General features: G+C 46.4%; 1 protein-coding gene across 1 annotated transcript in view; it reads left to right on the top strand.

Moving 5' to 3' along the window:
• The window catches only part of LOC124038331 (protein kinase C-binding protein NELL2-like), a 103013-nt gene extending 94725 nt beyond the window's left edge, over positions 1–8288 (top strand). The window contains exons 17-20 of the mRNA XM_046354081.1: positions 110–303; positions 962–1138; positions 7323–7547; positions 7777–8288. Coding sequence (XP_046210037.1) covers positions 110–303; positions 962–1138; positions 7323–7547; positions 7777–7818 — 638 coding nt within the window. The 3' untranslated portion in view covers positions 7819–8288. The remainder of the gene's footprint in view (positions 1–109; positions 304–961; positions 1139–7322; positions 7548–7776) is intronic.
• Positions 8289–19713: the final 11425 nt, after the last annotated feature.

Genomic DNA, 19713 nt, shown 5'->3' with positions numbered 1-19713 from the left:
GAATCATTTGTCTTTTTTTAAGCAGTAAGATGTGTGAATTTATGCATAAGCTACGGAATTTGAACTGCGGTGAGCATATGTGTGAAGTCATCTCTCTTGCTCCCTACAGATATCAACGAATGCAAGATGGGGAGGAACACCTGTGCCAATGACACAGTGTGCTTCAACTTGGAGGGGGGCTATGACTGCAGGTGCCCCCACGGGAGGAACTGCACTGGAGACTGTATCCTTGACAACAAAGTCAAACACAACAGGCAGATCTGGGTGCTGGACAACGATAGGTGCTCCGTCTGCTCCTGTCAGGTGAGACAGAGAGGTAGATGGGTATAACACAAACAATGGTCAGATCAGTGGTGTTCTATTAGTTGATGTTAAACAATATGATGATTGGTTATCAATTCAGTTTGATATATGTTTAACCCAGAGGTCTGAACATGTAAATGCATCAACCAGTTGTTTGGAAAACTTGGTTTTAAATTAACCAAAATAATATCTATATTTTCCCTCATGATTCTACAGCTACAGTCTTGAAACGTGTAGTAATTTAGTGTTTCATTTTTGATAATGTCTGGTAATGCTAGCAGGTGATTATAGAGGATTAGTATGGGTATTGAATGATCAAGCATCGCATTATTAATTTGATTACAGAGGAGGAGGGCAGAAATTAAGCTTAAATGAAACGAGTCATTTTAATTGATTGGAAAAATTGAGAACCTGCCTGTCAAAATTAGCAGTATTGAACGGCTGAGTGAACAGAGAGCATAAACATGTTGTTGTTCTGGAGCGGTCACGGTCAGCTAGTAGGCAGCAATGGTAATTTTGAGTGTGTGTAATTAACCAATAACCAAGGTCAACTAGCAAAGATTGTTTGTGGGTTATAGAGCTCAAGACAGTACTTTGAGACTGTACTCGAGTCGTGTGTCGATTGATAGACCATGCATCTGCCCACCCCTCTGTGCAGACTGGCCAGGTGATGTGCAGGAGGATGGTGTGTGACTGTGAGAACCCCACTGCTGACCTGTTCTGCTGTCCAGAGTGTGACCCTCGCCTCAGCAGCCAGTGTCTGCACCAGAACGGCCTGCTGACCTATGGCAGTGGAGAGTCCTGGGTGGAGAACTGCCAGCAGTGCCAGTGTCTGGTAAGTTCCAACAATACACAGCCTATAGAGAGATAGGACACACTGTACTCCGCTTTAGGAATTAATGTACGGGAGATACTGGACATCAGAGTGGTGGCCAGGGGAATAGTAAAGGTGTGTGTTTACGGGCATGTGCAGGTCCCTGTGTCCACACAGTGGGTGGCCTCGGAGAAGTGTTGTGGATAAGCTTGTTAGCTTGTCCTGGCAATATATAAAACAGAATTATGACGTGTCAAGATCGTTCTTTATTGAATCTCCCATGAAGAAATGTGCACTGTTTGCATCGACTCTCTCCACTGTGCCGACCTTTTCTAAGGTTCCTGCATCCCTGCTGTTCAAACAACAGGAAGGCTTTTTTATGAGGATTTCACACTAAATCTGACAGAACATCACTACCTACCTCCTCCGATACGCCTTTCAGACGCACTTTACAACCAGATATATTTTTATTAAATGCAAATGTCACGGTTGGCATTCTCCCTGGCCATTCTGCTCCCAGAGAGAAGCAACACTTAGCTGCATTAGTGTCACTATGCCTTTGCGTCGACCCACAAATCATCGTTCTGTCAGCGCTCTCTCTCTCTGCCGCCCGCCAGTCCCCTCCGGAAGAGTGGTATTACTGTTGGTCATTTTCTCCCTCAGAGCAAACAGAGTGTTGTAGAACAGACACAGAGACAGCCATGCCATATCACTCTCCTTCTGTGATTAGCATATGAATACAGGGACATAAATGGTGCAGGTCCATACAGGATTTAACCCGGTGTTTTACCCAAAAGGCTCAGACTTTTCTATTTCCATCTACGCGGGCTGTCACCCGTCTCTCACTGGGCCATAGCTGCGGTGGACCTGCTCTCACTTGGGGTCAAAACCACGCCACTGGTACTTTTCAACTGTCATTTATGTAGCAATGTCTAACTGTGAACTTTAATACCTGCCCGCAAAACAACTGTTTTTTATTATGCAGAGGTTGATGATTCTGTTCATTACAAATCCTCACTGTCAGCCCTAGCTATGGAAACACAATTTCCCTAATATAACATAAGGGTGTATACACTGGTGTTACAGTCGAAAAACAGCATAAGTCAGATCCATAGCTAGAGTAGCAGGCAGGATAATGGTGTTCCCTTCTCCCATTGTGATGCTGTCCTTAAGGGCCTTGGGTGGATTACTTACATCAGACCATTATAGGGCTGGAAAAGTGTTGGAGAGGCAGGTAGATGTAGGCTGCTCCCTCTCTCCCTCCCCGAGGCAGGCACTCATATCCACGCACTCACACACACGCACACGTGCGCACGCACACATACGCACACACACACACACACACACACACACACACACACACACACACACACACACACACACACACACACACACACACACACACACACACACACACACACACACACACACACACACACACACACACACACACACACACACACACACACACACACACACACACACAGCCACTAGTCAAAATGGTATAAACAGCAGCGTTTGAAAGAGAGGAGCGGAGGAGAATGGTGCGTGGAGATAAGCGTGGGATCCAGTAGCATGACAGGGACGTGAAATGGACCCTGAATGCCTCCATAGTTATCAGAGCCAGAACCATACGGGCTCTGCTCACCAGGGAAACGGACAAGCTTAGAATCTTAGACAAAGATACAAGCCACCTTTTACTTTACATTTACTTGTGCACTCAAGCGAATGAGAGAATATGTCCTTTGACGTATGTACACTATATATACAAAAGTATGTGGACACCCCTTCAAATTAGTGGATCTGGCTATTTCAGCCACACCTACTGCTGACAGGTGTATACAATCGAACACACAGCCATAACATCTCCATAGACAAACATTGGCAGTAGAATGGTCTTACCGAAGAGCTCATTGACTTTTAACGTGACACCATCATAGGATGCCACCATTCCAACAAGTCAGCATGTCAAATATTTGCCCTGCTAGAGCTGCCCCCGTCAACTGTAAGTGCTGTTATTGTGAAGTGGAAATGTCTAGGAGCAACAACGGCGCCGAGTACTGAAGTGCATAGCGCCTTAAAATCGTCTGACCTTGGTTGCAAGATCACAATGCACAATGCCAAGCGTCGGCTGGAGTGGTGTAAAGCTCGGCGCCATTGGACTGGTGCAGTGGAAATGTGTTCTCTGGTAAGATGAATCAAGCTTTCTTCATCTGGCAGCCCGACAGACTAATCTGAGTTTGGCGGATGCCAGGAGAATGCTACCTGCCCCAATACATAGTGTCAACTGTAAAGTTTGGTGCGGAGGAATAATGGTGTGGGGCTGTTTTTCATGATTCTGGTTACGCCTCTTAGTTCCAGTGATGGGAAATCTTAACACTACAGCATACAATGACATTCTAGACGATTCTGTGCTTCCAACTTTGTGGCAACAGTTTGGGGAAGGCCCTTTCCTGTTTCAGCATGACAATGCCCTCGTTCACAAAGCAACGTTCCAATTCACCTTTGGGATGAATTGGAACGCCGACTGCGGCTAGGCCTAATCGCCCAACATCAGTGCCCAACCTCACTCATGCTCTTGTGGCTGAATCGAAGCAAATCCCTGCAGCAATGTTCCAACATCTAGTGGAAAGCCTTCCCAGAAGAGTGCAGGCTGTTGTAGCAGCAAAGGGTTGACCAACTCCATATTAATGCTCATTAATATGGAGTTGGTGATATGTATATCGAATTATATGTTCAATGAGCATACTTTTGGTCATATAGCGTATCTCTGACTCGCTACAATAGGTGTAGAATGTTATGGGTATAGGATACTCTTTTAGCCATAGATCTGGAGACATGAAACATGGTTGCAGTAGGACACAAGGTTGTCTAGCCAAGGCACATCTCTGGCAAGGCTCACTAAACCAAATGTCACCAGTAAATGTCATTCTTCGCAGACGTTTTTTTGATGGACTCTTGACGTGTACTGAGATTCATAATACTGTTTCTGAACTAGAAAAGGAAAGATTGAAGAAATAAGTTTCTGATCTAGAAAAAAAGGTTTTTGTGACTGACCCACCTTCCAGGGCCCATGTGAAGGTGATTAAATGACATCCCATACTGTGTCATGAATACCTATAGTCTAAAGCTATACCCACTGCCTCTGGCAATGGGGAAAGAGTTCTGCTTCAGGGGAATCACACTTAAAATGTTTACTCACTAAATGAATGCAGGGAGCACACATTAGCACAGCATGTGCCTGTATTTTATAGCCCACTAATTTACTACAATATCACTAAAATGCAGAGCTAGCTGATTTTCAGCAATATTAAATAACCCGATGGGAGACTTACAGCAAACTAAACTCATAAGCAGTTTTGAGTTTCTGTGTGTGTGTGTGTGTGTGTGTGTGTGTGTGTGTGTGTGTGTGTGTGTGTGTGTGTGTGTGTGTGTGTGTGTGTGTGTGTGTGTGTGTGTGTGTGTGTGTGTGTGTGTGTGTGTGTGTGTGTGTGTGTGTGTGTGTGTGTGTGTGTGTGTGTGTGTGTGTGTGTGTGTGTGTGTGTGTGTGTGTTTTTCTTGCGCATGCTGATTTTTACATTTTCCAAAGAGGTGTAAACCACTCACTTCAGGGATGAAAATGTTATCACAACTGGGTGATGCGGAGTCATATCTAGAAAGGTGGCCAACATTATGACCTGTATTCACTGGCTTATTGAAATGTCTGCTGGAGAAATCCAATAAGGGTTCCCCAACTGGTGGGTGATTTCATTTGACCCCCACCAGGTTTTCTGAGCAAAAAATAAATTATATTTTTTATTATTACTGTTATTACTATTATTACAATTTTAATTTTGGAAATCTGTTCCAAATTGGTCTCACGCGCAATGTAGAGATGCGCTACATGACCAAAAATATGTGGACCTGCTTGTCAAACATCTCATTCCAAAATCATGAGCATTAATATGTAGATGGTTTCTTCTTTGCCGCTATAACAGCCCCCACTCCTCTGGGAAGGCTTTTCTGTCACGGTCGTTTAGAGAGGGATTGGACCAAGGTGCAGCGTGGTAGGCGTACATTTGTACTTTTATTAGAATGACACCGAAAAACAACAAAATACAAACATGAACGTAACTCTACGTGCAGAAAGCAACTACAAACTAACAAGATCCCACAACTAAAGGTGGGAAAAAAGGCTGCCTAGGTATGATCCCCAATCAGAGACAACAATAGACAGCTGCCTCTGGTTGGGAACCATACCCGGCCAACGAAGAAATCAAAAAAATAGAATGCCAACCCAAATCATACCCTGTCCTAACCAAATAGAGAAATAAAAAGACTCTCCAAGGTCAGGGCGTGACATTTCCACTAGATGTTGGAACATTGCTGCGGGCTCTTGCTTCCATTCAGCCACAAGAGCATTAGTGAGGTCGGGCACTGAGGTCGGGCGATTAGGCCTGGTTCGCAGTCGGCATTCCAATTCATCCCAAACGTGTTCGATGGGGTTGAGGTCAGGGCTCTGTTTAGGCTAGTCATGTTCTTCCTCACTGATCTTGACAAACCATTTCTGTAAGGACCTTGCTTTGGGCATTGTCATGCCGAAACAGAAAAAGCCTTCCCCAAAATGTTGCCACAAAGTCGGAAGCACAGAATCGTTGAGAATGTCATTGTATGCTGTAGTGTTAAGATTTCCTTTCACTGGATCTAAGTGGCCAGACCATTATTCCTCCTCCACCAAACACTACAGTTGGTATTATTCATTGGGGCAAGTAGCGTACTCCTGGCATCCGCCAAACCCAGATTTGTCCGTCGGACTGCCAGATGGTGAATCGTGATTCATCACTCAAGAGAACTCGTTTCCACTGCTCCAGAGTTCAATGGCAGGAAGCTTTACATCACTCCAGGTGACGCTTGGCAATGCGTCACCATGGAAACCCATTTTATGAAGCTCCCGATGAATGGTTCTTGTGCTGATGTTGATTCCAGAGGCAGTTTGGAAGTGAGTGTTGCAACCGAGGTAAAATTATTTTTGCGCGCCATGTGCTTCAGCAATCGGTGCTCTCTTTCTCTGAGCTTGTGTGGCCTACCACTTCTTGGCTGAGCCGTTGTTGCTCCTAGACCTTTCCACTTCACAATAACAGCACTTACATTTGACCGGGGCAGCTCTAGCATGGCAGAAATTTGACTAACTGACTTGCTGGAAAGGTGGCATCCTGTGACTGTGACATGTTGAAAGTCATTGAGCTCTTCAGTAAGGCAATTCTACTGCCAATGTTTGTCTATGGAGATTGTATGGCTGTGTGCTCGATTTCATACACGTGTCAGCAACGGGTGTGGCTGAAATAGCCGAATCCACCAATTTGAAGGGGTATCCACATACTTTTGTATATATAGTGTATTTGGTCATAGTTATGGCGCCGGAGGGGATGGCTGACATTTTACAGGCTTCTATTTTAGTTTGTTTTTTCACATTGTTTGTAACTCATTTTGTATTTATTATTCGTAGCTGTCTATTTACCACCACAAACCAATGCTGGCACTAAGACCGCACTCAACAAGCTGTATAAGGCCAAAAGCAAACAAGAAAAGGCTCATCCAGAAGCGGCGCTCCTAGAGGCCAGAGTCTTAAATCTGTTTCACCTCATTTCTACCAGCATGTCACATGTGCAACCAGAAGAAAAGAAACTCTAGACCACCTTTACTCCACACACATAGATGCATAAAAAGCTCTCCCTCACCATCCATTTGGCAAATCTCACCATAATTCTCTCCGCCTGATTCCTGCTTACAAGTATTAATTTATTTATTTTATTTCACCTTTTATTTAACTAGGTAAGTCAGTTCAGAACAAATTCGTATTTACAATGACGGCCTATCCCAGCCAAACCCAGCCAAACCCTAACCTGGACGACACTGAGCCAATTGTGAGCCGCCTTATAGGACTCCCAATCATGGCCGGTTGTGATACAGCCTGGAATCGAATCAGGGTCTGTAGTGACGCCTCTAGCACTGAGATGCAGTGCCTTAGACCGCTGCGCCACCCGGGAGTCGAAAATCTCTATCTTTACATGATCATTTCTTATCGCCTCAAGGTATACTGAAATATTTGACAAGGGACAGGAACTATAAAATTGTAGGGATAATTGACTGTATATATATATAATTGACTGTATCACTGTCCCAGTGATATGACTCTAGTATATCTGTCTGTCTCTCCCTCCCACAGCAGGGTCAGGTGGACTGCTGGCCCTTGTCGTGCCCGCCAGTGGACTGTGAGTTCACGGTGGTGCCCGAAGGCGAGTGCTGTGCCCGCTGCATCATCGACCCCTGCCAGGCCGACACCATCCGCAACGACATCACCAAGACGTGCACGGACGAGCACGGCATCCAGCGCTTCAGCGGCTCCTCCTGGGTCAAACATGGCACTGAATGCACCCTCTGCCAGTGCAAGGTAACAGCCATGGGGATTTATTATATCTATGCAGACTTCGGCCAACTATCCTCCATGTTGGTACCAAACTCTCCATGACTCTATCAAAGTTCTAAATGTCAGACCAAATTTGCCTTTCAGTGAGAAAAGTAGAAATAGCTCATTCTGAAGTAGAGAAAATTCAAAGAGAAGAACTGTATTGTGGTTGAATTCTAACAGTGACTCACTCTCTCTCCTCCGCCTCTTTCAGAATGGACATATCTGTTGCTCAGTGGACCCCATGTGCCTTTAGTTCCTGAAGCTCTGAAGGCACCTCCCTGTACATTGTTATCCATGTAAAAACAACCTGCATTGTCCACCCTCCTGTCCAACTTCTTTATACCAAATACAAACATGTATCATAGAACACAGATGATGAACTACAGTAGGCCTTCCCACATGCCCCCTCTCTGTGTTCAGCCTCACCAATCAGGGTGACCCATGTGCATTGAGGAACACCCCCGAATCATCTGCAACATGACACTGTAAAATACTATTATGCTGGCATGACTGTGCTCATCGTAGAAACATTTAGCTGATTTCTAAACTTTTAATCTCTAAATGATATCTTAGGTAGTGATCGTTTTAGTCTTCATTTTAATTTGCCACATTATGAAAGTTGTCTATATTTTGTGGTCCTCTGTAGGATTACTTTCCATTTTGTATTTATTTCAAGGCTTGTTATTGTGTAATAGTGAAATAAAGTATTTCCATTTACATTAATTGAGTTTGTTTGAGCTTGTCCTTTTTCATGACATTCTTGTATTGCTCATCTAGAACTTTGATATCCATTTGATTCCAAGCATTACTCTTACTACACATTCTGTGGTCACAATAATGTCAAAAACTCCTCCTCCCAGGTCTCCTTGACCTGAATCTTCAATCAACACAGATGATGACAAACCGCTTGAGCTTTGCCTTCTCAGACGTCCCCACTTCCTGTTATGACGACAGCGAGGTGAGAGTGAAGTCCTGTCAAAACATATGTAAGCTTGAAAGCGTGTTAAAGGAGAGGAGAGCTCATCTTGGATGTGACACCAGCAGTCACAGCATGTAAGAGGTACACATCCTAACCTTTCACATCTATTATTCATTCATTGTGTTGGTGGGATTCCTCTGTCTGCCCTGCTGCCTGGGTACATTGTGGTGGTGATTACATCGTTTATTTAAAAAAGCACGATTATTTCACCTTTATTTAACCAGGTAGGCTAGTTGAGAACAAGTTCTCATTTACAACTGCGACCTGGCCAAGATAAAGCAAAGCAGTGCGACACAAACAACAACACAGAGTTACACATGGAACAAACAAACATACAGTCAATAATACAATAGAAAAAAATCTATATACAGCATGTGCAAATGAGGTAGGATGGAAGTAGGATGGAGAATGGAGGTAAGGCAGTAAATATGCCATAGTGGTGAAAAAATTACAATAGAGCAATTAAACACAGGAGTGATAGATGTGCAGTAGTAAATTAGTGTGCAAGTAGAGATACTGGGGTGAAATGGAGCAAAATAAATCAAATTAATAACAGAATGGGGATGAGGTAGTTGGATGGGCTATATACAGATGGTCTATGTACAGGTGAAGTGATCTGTGAGCTGCTCTGACAGCTGGTGCTTAAAGCTAGTGAGGGAGATATGAGTCTCCAGCCTCAGTGATTTTTGCAGTTCGTTCCAGTCATTGGAAGCAGAGAACTGGAAGGAAAGGCAGCCAAAGGAGAAAATTGCATTGGGGGTGACCAGTGAGTGGGTGCTACGGGTGGGTGCTGCTATGGTGACCAGTGAGCTGAGATTAGGCGAGGCTTTACCTAACAAAGACTTATACATGACCTGGAGCCAGTGGGTTTGGCGAGGAATATGAAGCCAGGGCCAGCCAACGAGAGCATACAGGTCGCAGTGGTGGGTAGTATATGGGGCTTTGGTGACAAAACGGATGGCACTGTGATAGACTGCATCCAATTTGCTGAGTAGAGTGTTGGAGGCTATTTTGTAAATGACATCGCCGAAGTCAAGCATCGGTAGGATGGTCAGTTTTACGAAGGGTATGTTTGGCAGCATGACTGAAGGAGGCTTTGTTACGAAATAGGAAGCTGATTCTAGATTTCATTTTGAATTGGAGATGCTTAATGTAAGTCTGGAATGAGAGAATGCAGTCTAACCAGACACCTAGGTATTTGTAGTTGTCCACATATTCTAGGTCAGAACCATCCAGAGTAGTGATGCTGGACGGGCGGGCAGGTACGGGCAGCGATCGGTTGAAGAGCATGCATTTAGTTTGAGAGTTGTATGGCATTGAAGCTCGTCTGGAGGTTGGTTAACACAGTGTCCAAAGAAGGGCCAGAAGCATACGGAATTGTGTCGTCTGCGTAGAGGGGGATCAGAGAATTACCAGCAGCAAGAGCGAAATCATTGATGTATACAGAGAAAAGAGTCGGCCGAGGATTGAACCCTTTGGCACCCCCATAGAGACTGCCAGAGGTCCGGACAACAGGCCCACCGATTTGACACACTGAACTCTGTCTGAGAAGTAGTTGGTGAACCAGGCGAGGCAGTCATTTGAGAAACCAAGGCTGTTGAGTCCGCATATAAGAATGTGGTGATTGACAGAGTCGACAGCCTTGGCCAGGTCGATGAATACAACTGCACAGTACTGTCTCTTATCGATGGCGGTTATGATATTGTTTAGGACCTTGAGCGTGGCTGAGGTGCACCCATGGCCAGCTCGGAAACCAGATTGCATAGCGGAGAAGGTACGATGGGATTCGAAATGGTCAGTGATCTGTTTGTTAACTTGGCTTTCGAAGACCTTAGAAAGGCAGCGTAGTCTGTAGCAGTTTGTGTCTAGAGTGTCTCCCGCTTTGAAGAGGGGAATGACCGCGGCAGCTTTCCAATCTTTGGGGATCGAAGTCAATACGAAAGAGAGGTTGAACAGGCTAGTAATAGGGTTTGCAACAATTTTGGCAGATAATTTTAGAAGGAGAGGGTCCAGATTGTCTAGTCTGGCTGATTTGTAGGGGTCCAGATTTTGCAGCTCTTTGAGAACATCAGCTATCTGGATTTGGGTGAATGAGAAATGGGGTAGGTTTGGGCAAGTTGCTGTGGGGGTGCAGGGCTGTTGACCGGGGTAGGGGTATCCAGGTGGAAAGCATGTCCAGCCGTAGAAAAATGCTTATTGAAATTCTCAATTATTGTGGATTTATCAGTGTTGACAGTGTTTCCTAGCCTCAGTGCAGTGGGCAGCTGGGGTGAGGTGCTCTTATTCTCCATGGACTTTACAGCGTCCCAGAACTTTTTGGAGTTTGTGCTACAGGAAGCACATCTGTTTGAAAAAGCTAGACTTTGCTTTCCTAACTGCCTGTGTATATTGGTTCCTAACTTCCCTGAAAGTTGCATATCGCGGGGGATATTAGATGGTTATGCAGTACGCCACAGGATGTTTTTGTGCTGGTCAAGGGAAGTCAGGTCTGGAGTGAACCACGGGCTATATCTGTTCCTTGTTCTACATTTTTTGAAAGGGGAATGCTTATTTAAGTTGGTGAGGAAAGCCCTTTTAAAGAATAAACAGGCATCCTCTACTGATGGAATGAGGTCAATATCCTTCCAGGATACCCGGGCCAGGTCGATTAGAAAGGCCTGCTCGCTGAAGTGTTTTAGGGAGCGTTTGACAGAGATGAGGGGTGGTCGTTTGACCGCAGACCCATTACGATTGCTGACATCCTGGTTGAAGACAGTCAAGGTGTATTTGGAGGGCAGGTTGGTTAGGATGATATCTATGAGGGTGCCCGTGTTTATGGATTTGGGGTTGTATCTGGTAGGTTCATTGATAATTTGTATGAGATTGAGGGCATCAAGCTTAGATTGTAGGATGGCCGGGGTGCTAATCATGTCCCAGTTTAGGTCACCTAACAGCACGAGCTCTGAAGATAGATGGGGGCAATCAATTCACATTTGATGTCCAGGGCATAGCTGGGGGCAGAAGGTAGTCTATAGCAAGCAGCAACAGTGAGATACTTGTTTCTGCAAAGGTGGATTTTTAAAAGTAGAAGCTCAAATTGTTTGGGCACAGACCTGGATAGTAAGACAGAACTCTGCATGCTATCTCTGCAGTAGATTGCAACTCCGCCCCCTTTGGCAGTTCTATCATGTCAGAAATTGTTATAATTGTTATAGTTAGGGATGGAAATTTCAGGGTTTTTGGTGGTCTTCCTAAACCAGGATTCAGACTCGGCTAGGACATCCGGGTTGGCAGAGTGTGCTAAAGCAGTGAATAAAACGTAATGTTAACATGCATGAAACCAAGGCTTTTACGGTTACAGAAGTCAACAAATGAGAGCGCCTGTGGAATGGTAGTGGAGCTAGGCACTGTAGGGCCTGGATTAACCTCTACATCACCAGAGGAACAGAGGAGTAGGATAAGGGTACGGCTATAGGAACTGTTTGTTTAGTATGTTTGGAACAGAGAGTAAAAGCAGCAGGTTTTTGGGCACGGTAGAATATATTCAAGGCATAATGTACAGATGATAGGATGTGAATACAGTGGGGGTGAACCTATGCATTGAGTGACGATGAGAGAGATATTGTCTCTAGAATTTTTCTTTTAAACCAGGTGAGGTCACTGCATGTGTGGGAGGTGGAACTAACAGGTTAACTAAGGCATATTGAGCAGGGTTAGAGGCTCTACAGTGAAATAAGACAATAATTACCTAACCAAAACAGCAATGGACAAGGTATATTAACATTAGGGTTGAGGCATGCGTGGCCGAGTGATCATAGGGGTCCAGTGAGTAGCTCGGCGGGCCGGAGACAGCTAGCGTGCCGGGGCTAGCAAGCTAGCAGAAGGGCCTTAGAGGGACGTCGCGATGGAAGAAGTCTGTTGTAGCCCCCTCGTGCGGTTACGTCAACAGACCAGTCGTGATGGATCAGCATGGCTCCGTGTAGTAAAAGGGTCCAGGCCAATTGGCAAAATAGGTATAGTGGCCAAAGAATTTGGCTGATGGGCCTCTTCAGCTAACAGGCTGCGGCTAGCAGGCTAGCAGATGGGCATTCAGGGGACGTCGCGATGGAGGAGCCAGTTGAAAAACCCTTTCGAGCGAATTAAATCGGTAGTCCAGTCGTGATGGGTCGGCGGGGCTCCGTGTCGGCAGTAAAAGGGGTCCAGGCCAATTGGCAAAATAGGTCCGTCAGCCCAAGGAGTGGCTGACGGACCTCTTCGGCTAGCCGGGAGATGCTACAGGCTAATTGGTTCTTGCTTCGGGACAGAGACGTTAGCCAGGAGTGGCCACTCGGATAGCAACTAGCTGCGATGATCCAGGTGAAAAGGTTCAGAGCTTGCGGTAGGAATCCAGAGATGTGGAGAAAAATAAGTCCGATTTGCTCTGGTTTCTGTCTGCTGTGCAGACCGGCGGGAGTTGTCCGGGCTAAAGGTACCTGATGACCGCTAGCAGTGGCTAGCTGACTACTAGCTAGTAGCTAGTTAGCTGGCTAGCTGCTGTTGGGGTTCCCGGTTCAAAAGTTTAAAAGAATAGCAGATCTATACCACATTGGGTGAGGCGGATTACAGGAGAGTATGTTGAAGAGGTTAAGAAAAAAATATATATATATATACATAGAAAAAAGATATATACACGGGACGCAACAAGACGAGGACAAAAGACGTCTGACTGCTACGCCATCTTGGATTCAAGATTAGTAATAATAAGAATAATGTATTACATTTATATTGCGCTTTTCATAAGAATTTTAAAGCATCAAACTAATAAGCAATACACCATCATGCGTAGCCTAGCTATAGTTAGATCAACCAATAGAGGCCGTCTTTAAGTTCATCCTCCAAAGATGGAGAGGTGCAGTTCATGGCTTGATCAGAAGGTGGTCAGGGAGATGGTTGAGGAAGATTCTATTGACGATCGTGTAGAGGGCTACTCTGGGAACCAGCCTGAGTCGTGTAGCTACTGGACTTCTCCTTCACAATGTATAGCACCCACTTGGGTGATGCCTCAGCAACTCTGGGCCAGAAAGCTCACCCCACATAGCTCAGTGTAATAGCCAGTCATCCTCCTTATGAGCCCTCTGCCTCAGCACTGCATTCCTTTACTGCATCTCACATTCCTCTCAAACTTCAGGTGACTCCCGAGTGGCACAGCGGTCTAAGGCCGTGATTGGAAGTTGTATAGGGCGGTGCACAATTGGCCCAGCGTTGTCTGGGTTTGGCTGGGGTAGGCCGTCATTCTAAATAAGAATTTGTTCTTAACTGACTCGCTTAGTTAAATAAGGGTTAAATGTTCAACAAGAATTACTGTTTTCAAAAGATCAGGAACTAGCAGCCAGAAACAAAAAAGCTCAGATGCAGCTTTCAAACAAAAACTATTAGACAGCTAGCTAGCCAAGCCTAAAAGAGTCCATCTGCAAATCTGTGGGTCAAAACAACCAGAAATACAACTCAATAAAAACACTTACAAATAATATATAGTTCAGTTCAGTAGTCAACCCCGGGATCAAGGACCATCATCATTGGTCTGATTTTGAGTGGTGTTTGAAGTTTAGGACTTTCTTAACTAATACTAATACACACGCAGTACTGGATTTGATGGAGAGCTCTCATTTGTTCAATTCACATCTCATTTGTTCAATACACATCTCATTTGTATTGTTCCGGGTGTTTCCTGTATCTCCGGAGGTAATGGTAACACTTGTATGATTCAGAGTACGCCACTTAAAACCCCTTATATAATTAGCATATCAATTTACGGGCTGGCTGGGAGGAATGAGTTGTGCCTAAAGAGACTATATATATTCCTCCAGTGGGAGTAGCCTCTGTCTAACCAGCTAATTCCCTGAGTTTCTCAAGCCACAGCTACTTACATTAACACTTCTCTCTCTCTCTCTCTCTCCCTTTTGACATGTCAAAAGATTAATACAGCCTTCTGTATACTTGTGTGTGTAGCACCCATATACAGTGGAAAGAAAACATATGTGAATTTATCAGGTTTCAGGTAAAACCAACATTTTATTTAACGAGGCAAGTAAGTTAAGAACACATTCTCATTTTCAATGATGGCCTAGGAACAGTGGGTTAACTGCCTGTTCAGGGGCAGTGCGACAGATTTGTACGTTGTCAGCTTGGGGGTTTGAACTTGCCAACTTCCAGTTACTAGTCCAACGCTCTAACCACTACGCTACCCTGCCGCCCCGTGCAGACTTTGTTGAAGTAACAATGTTTATTGCAGCAACAGGGGCAGGCAAACGACAGGTCAAAGCAGCAGCGGTCGATAATCCAGAGTGGCGGCAAAGGTACAGGATGTCAGGCAGGTTCAGGCAGAGTGGTCAGGCAGGTTCAGGCAGAGTGGTCGGGCAGGCTCAGGCAGAGTGGTCAGGCAGGCTCAGGCAGAGTGGTCAGGCAGGCTCAGGCAGAGTGGTCGGGCAGGCTCAGGCAGAGTGGTCGGGCAGGTTCAGGCAGAGTGGTCGGGCAGGCTCAGGCAGAGTGGTCGGGCAGGCTCAGGCAGAGTGGTCGGGCAGCCTCAGGCAGAGTGGTCGGGCAGGCTCAGGCAGAGTGGTCGGGCAGGTTCAGGCAGAGTGGTCGGGCAGGCTCAGGCAGAGTGGTCGGGCAGGCTCAGGCAGAGTGGTCGGGCAGGCTCAGGCAGAGTGGTCGGGCAGGCTCAGGCAGAGTGGTCGGGCAGGCTCAGGCAGAGTGGTCGGGCAGGCTCAGGCAGAGTGGTCGGGCAGGCTCAGGCAGAGTGGTCGGGCAGGCTCAGGCAGAGTGGTCGGGCAGGCTCAGGCAGAGCGGTCGGGCAGGTTCAGGCAGAGCGGTCGGGCAGGCTCAGGCAGAGCGGTCGGGCAGGCTCAGGCAGAGTGGTCGGGCAGGCTCAGGCAGAGTGGTCGGGCAGGTTCAGACAGAGTGGTCGGGCAGGCTCAGGCAGAGTGGTCGGGCAGGCTCAGGCAGAGTGGTCGGGCAGGCTCAGGCAGAGTGGTCGGGCAGGCTCAGGCAGAGTGGTCGGGCAGGCTCAGGCAGAGTGGTCGGGCAGGCTCAGGCAGAGTGGTCGGGCAGGCTCAGGCAGAGTGGTCGGGCAAGCTCAGTCAGAGTGGTCGGGCAGGTTCAGGCAGAGTGGTCGGGCAGGCTCAGGCAGAGTGGTCGGGCAGGCTCAGGCAGAGTGGTCGGGCAGGTTCAGGCAGAGTGGTCGGGCAGGTTCAGGCAGAGTGGTCGGGCAGGCTCAGGCAGAGTGGTCGGGCAGGTTCAGGCAGAGTGGTCGGGCAGGCTCAGGCAGAGTGGTCAGGCAGGCTCAGGCAGAGTGGTCAGGCAGGCTCAGGCAGAGTGGTCAGGCAGGTTCAGGCAGAGTGGTCAGGCAGGTTCAGGCAGAGTGGTCAGGCAGGCTCAGGCAGAGTGGTCAGGCAGGCTCAGGCAGAGTGGTCAGGCAGGCTCAGGCAGAGTGGTCAGGCAGGCTCAGGCAGAGTGGTCAGGCAGGCTCAGGCAGAGTGGTCAGGCAGGCTCAGGCAGAGTGGTCAGGCAGGCTCAGGCAGAGTGGTCAGGCAGGCTCAGGCAGAGTGGTCAGGCAGGTTCAGGCAGAGTGGTCAGGCAGGTGGGATCAGAGTCAGGACAGGCAAGGGTCAAAACCAGGAGGATGAGGGGAAAAATAGCGACTGGGGAAAACCAGGAGCTGAGAAACTGCTGGTTGACTTGAACAAACAAGACAAACTGGTCCCAGACAGACAAAAAACACAGGTATAAATAAATACGCAGGGGAAGATGGGTGACACCTGGAGGGTTGTGGGGACAATCACAAAGACATGTGCAGCAGATCAGGGCGTGACAGAATGTGAGTGTTTTTTATAGGGCAAGGCCGCTCTAACCAATCTCTCCAATCTCATCTCATTGATTGAACTCCAGGTTAGCTGACTCCTGACTCCAATTAGCTTAGTCATTAGCCTAGGGGTTCACATACTTTTTCCAACCTACACTGTGAATTTTTAAATTATATATTCAATATAGAAAAGACAAATACAATAATCTGTGTGTTATTAGTTTAACCACACTATGTTTGTCTATTGTTGTGACCTAGATGAAGATCAGATCAAATTTGATGACCAATTCATGTAGAAATCCAGGTATTTCCAAAGGGTTCATATACATTTTCTTGCCACTATATGTGTGTGTACGTGTGTGTGCATGGGTTGTCTGGAGGGGCTGGTAGCACATTGGCAAGGGCACCATCTGGCAGGCTTTGGCCCAGTGACTCCTAGCCGGTGGTGGCTCCTTGCCAGGGGCACAGGGATAGTGGCACAGCAGGGCAGAGTGGTTGTCCAGCTGGTTCCTAAATGTCCCATTTTCCATGGCGGGGTTAAACCCACCGCAACAGATGTCTCCACCCACAGGGTGGCCACATTACTGCCTGTCCTGTGTTCATTATTAATGGACACTCATGTCATTGGGTTTGGTAAAGGCAGGAGGACTAAGGCAGTGGAGAGGCGCAATAGTTGTACACGGAGATCTGTAAACACTGTAGCCTTTGTAAACCATTCGTTTACGACACTCGTGTTAGTTGACATTGACAACTCTCAGTGCATCCGAAGGGTAATGTATTGCAGGTCAGTCATCCAACATTATTGAACCATTTCATAGGTCTAGGACGTACAGTGTAGAATGCTACAGTAGCTTGACTCCTCTCTGTAGGGGACCTGGTTAATATTCTCTGTGTGTCAGAAGGAGCGGCAGAGGCTCAACCTCAACTCTTTAATTATTCATTGGCAAATTTGTTCTTATGTAAATCCAACACAGTGCTGACTCTGCTATGTGTAGCAAATCCACCAATTAGCACTAACATGTCCGGCTCCAGCCTCCATTAACTAGATATGATATACAGTATGTACTGTAAGGATGTGACTATTTGGCAGATGGTTGAGTACACTAAAGCTGAAATCACTCATTTTGGATTTTCCCAGCAGGTGTTGTCACTAAGTAGTTACAGTAGTGCCAATATTGCTCAAAGCTATACTAGCTGGGAAACTACCTCTGCTACATAAGTAGAAGGTATTCGTTCCACGGTATGCCACCACCATTGCCTAACACAAATCCCTCAGGCCTAGCTGATAAAAATGAACTCTTGCCGCCTCTCCGTTTCAAAGAAAAGGAAGCAAGAAGAAATAAATCGGTGTAATACTTTTTTTGTCTGTAAATCTCTTTTCCGAACAAGTGACTGGATGTTGGCTACTCAGGGACTAGTCTGAGCCTCCCGTCCCACTGTTAAGCATCTGAGGCACAGTAGGAATCAGGCAGGGATAACATCACCCACAGCGGCAGACATAGCTGACAGACTGAAACTGTCTTTAGGCCAGTCAATCTCAGGAGAAACTGTCCCTGGTTCCCACTGATAGATTCACAGGAGACTCACTGTTAACACACCTAAAGTTGAACACAAATGTGTTAGCAGCAATTCCGTGCAAAGTTGGTGACTATTCATCCTTTACAGAAGGGCCTACTTTACCCATTGCAGTAACGATCTCATTTTGGGAGTACACAACTTGGGCACAGACGTCCCACTTTTCTTACCCCAAACATTACTGTGTTCCTTCACTTACTGCATATTCTGAAAAATCAATGTCTCATTTCTCACCGCAGTGGCAGACTGGGAAAGGCTTCAGCGTAAGACCTAGCCCTCTAGCAGTTTCCCTTATCCAACGACCTACACTGTAGAGTGCCTCGTTGATGGTTTGACTGCCCAGTTTGCCTTTTAGATGCATTATCATACACCTCAGTCACCCCCAAGGTTTGACATTGTCTGTATCTTTGGAAACTATACAAGAATACATGTACTCATGTAGAATTAAACCGGTCCTTAGCGAGAAAAAGGCACATCTAGACCCAATGTCATGCACAGGGCTGTGTTAAATGTATGTCTGTGTAGACACTACCATTACAGTATCTCTCGTCATACCTTGTGTAGATGCAGTACTAATACTAATATATTAACTCATATCTTACATATTACATGTAATTGGGTCAGCACCTGCATGGAGTTGACCTGAGGAGTTGCATGGCAGCAGTGTCACTATGCATTATATCTACACTACTGTATGTGAAATGTAAACTAGTTTCAGCATTGTAACAGATACACAACCTCATTCTACACTATACAATGACTTTGGAAAGTATTCAGACCCCTTGACTTTTTCCACATTTTGTTCCTTTACAGCCTTATTCTAAAATTGTTTAAATTGTTTTAATATGATATTTACACAAGTATTCAGACCCTTTACTCAGTACTTTGTTGAAGCACCTTTGGCAGCAATTACAGTATTGAGTCTTCTTGGGTATGACGCTACAAGCTTGGCACACCTGTATTTGGGGAGTTTCTCCCATTCTTCTCTGCAGATCTTCTCAAGCTCTGGACGCTGCCACCACGCTTCACCGTAGGGCGTGTCACTTGGCATTCAGGCCAAAGAGTTCAATCTTGGCTTCATCAGACCAGAGAATCTAGTTTCTCATGGTCTGAGAGACTTTAGGTGACTTTTGGCAAACTCCAAGTGGGCCTTCATGCACCTTTTACTGAGGAGTGGCTTCCGTCTGGCCACTTTACCATAAATGCCTAATTGGTGGAGTGCTGCAGAGACGGTTGTCCTTCTGGAAGGTTCTCCTATCTCTACAGAGGAACTCTAGAGCTCTTTGTCGAGATCAGTGTGGAAGAACTTGACTTCAACCCCATCTAACACCTTTGGGATGAATTGGAACGCCGACTGCAATCCAGGCCTAATCGCCCAACATCAGTGCCCGACCTCATTAATGCTCTTGTGGCTGAATGGAAGCAGGTCCCCACAAAAATGTTCCAACATCTAGTGGAAAGCCTTCCCAGAAGACTGGAGGACTGGAGTAGCCTCGGTTTTTCGGATGACTGCCTTGCCTGGTTCACCAATTACTTTGCAGACAGAGTTCAGTGTGTCAAATCGGAGGGCATGCTGTCCGGTCCTCTGGAAGTCTCTATGGGGGTGCCACAGGGTTCAAACCTCGGGCCGACTCTTTTTTCTGTATATATCAATGATGTTGCTCTTACTGCGGGCGATTCCCTGATCCACCTCTACGCAAACGACACCATTCTATATACTTCCGGCCCGTCCTTGGACACTGTGCTATCTAACCTCCAAACGAGCTTCAATGCCA

This window comes from Oncorhynchus gorbuscha, linkage group LG01 (genome assembly GCF_021184085.1).
Source record: "Oncorhynchus gorbuscha isolate QuinsamMale2020 ecotype Even-year linkage group LG01, OgorEven_v1.0, whole genome shotgun sequence".
NCBI lineage: Eukaryota > Metazoa > Chordata > Actinopteri > Salmoniformes > Salmonidae > Oncorhynchus > Oncorhynchus gorbuscha.
Note: the sequence above shows the minus strand (reverse complement) of the source record. Positions and strands in the feature narration are given on the sequence as shown.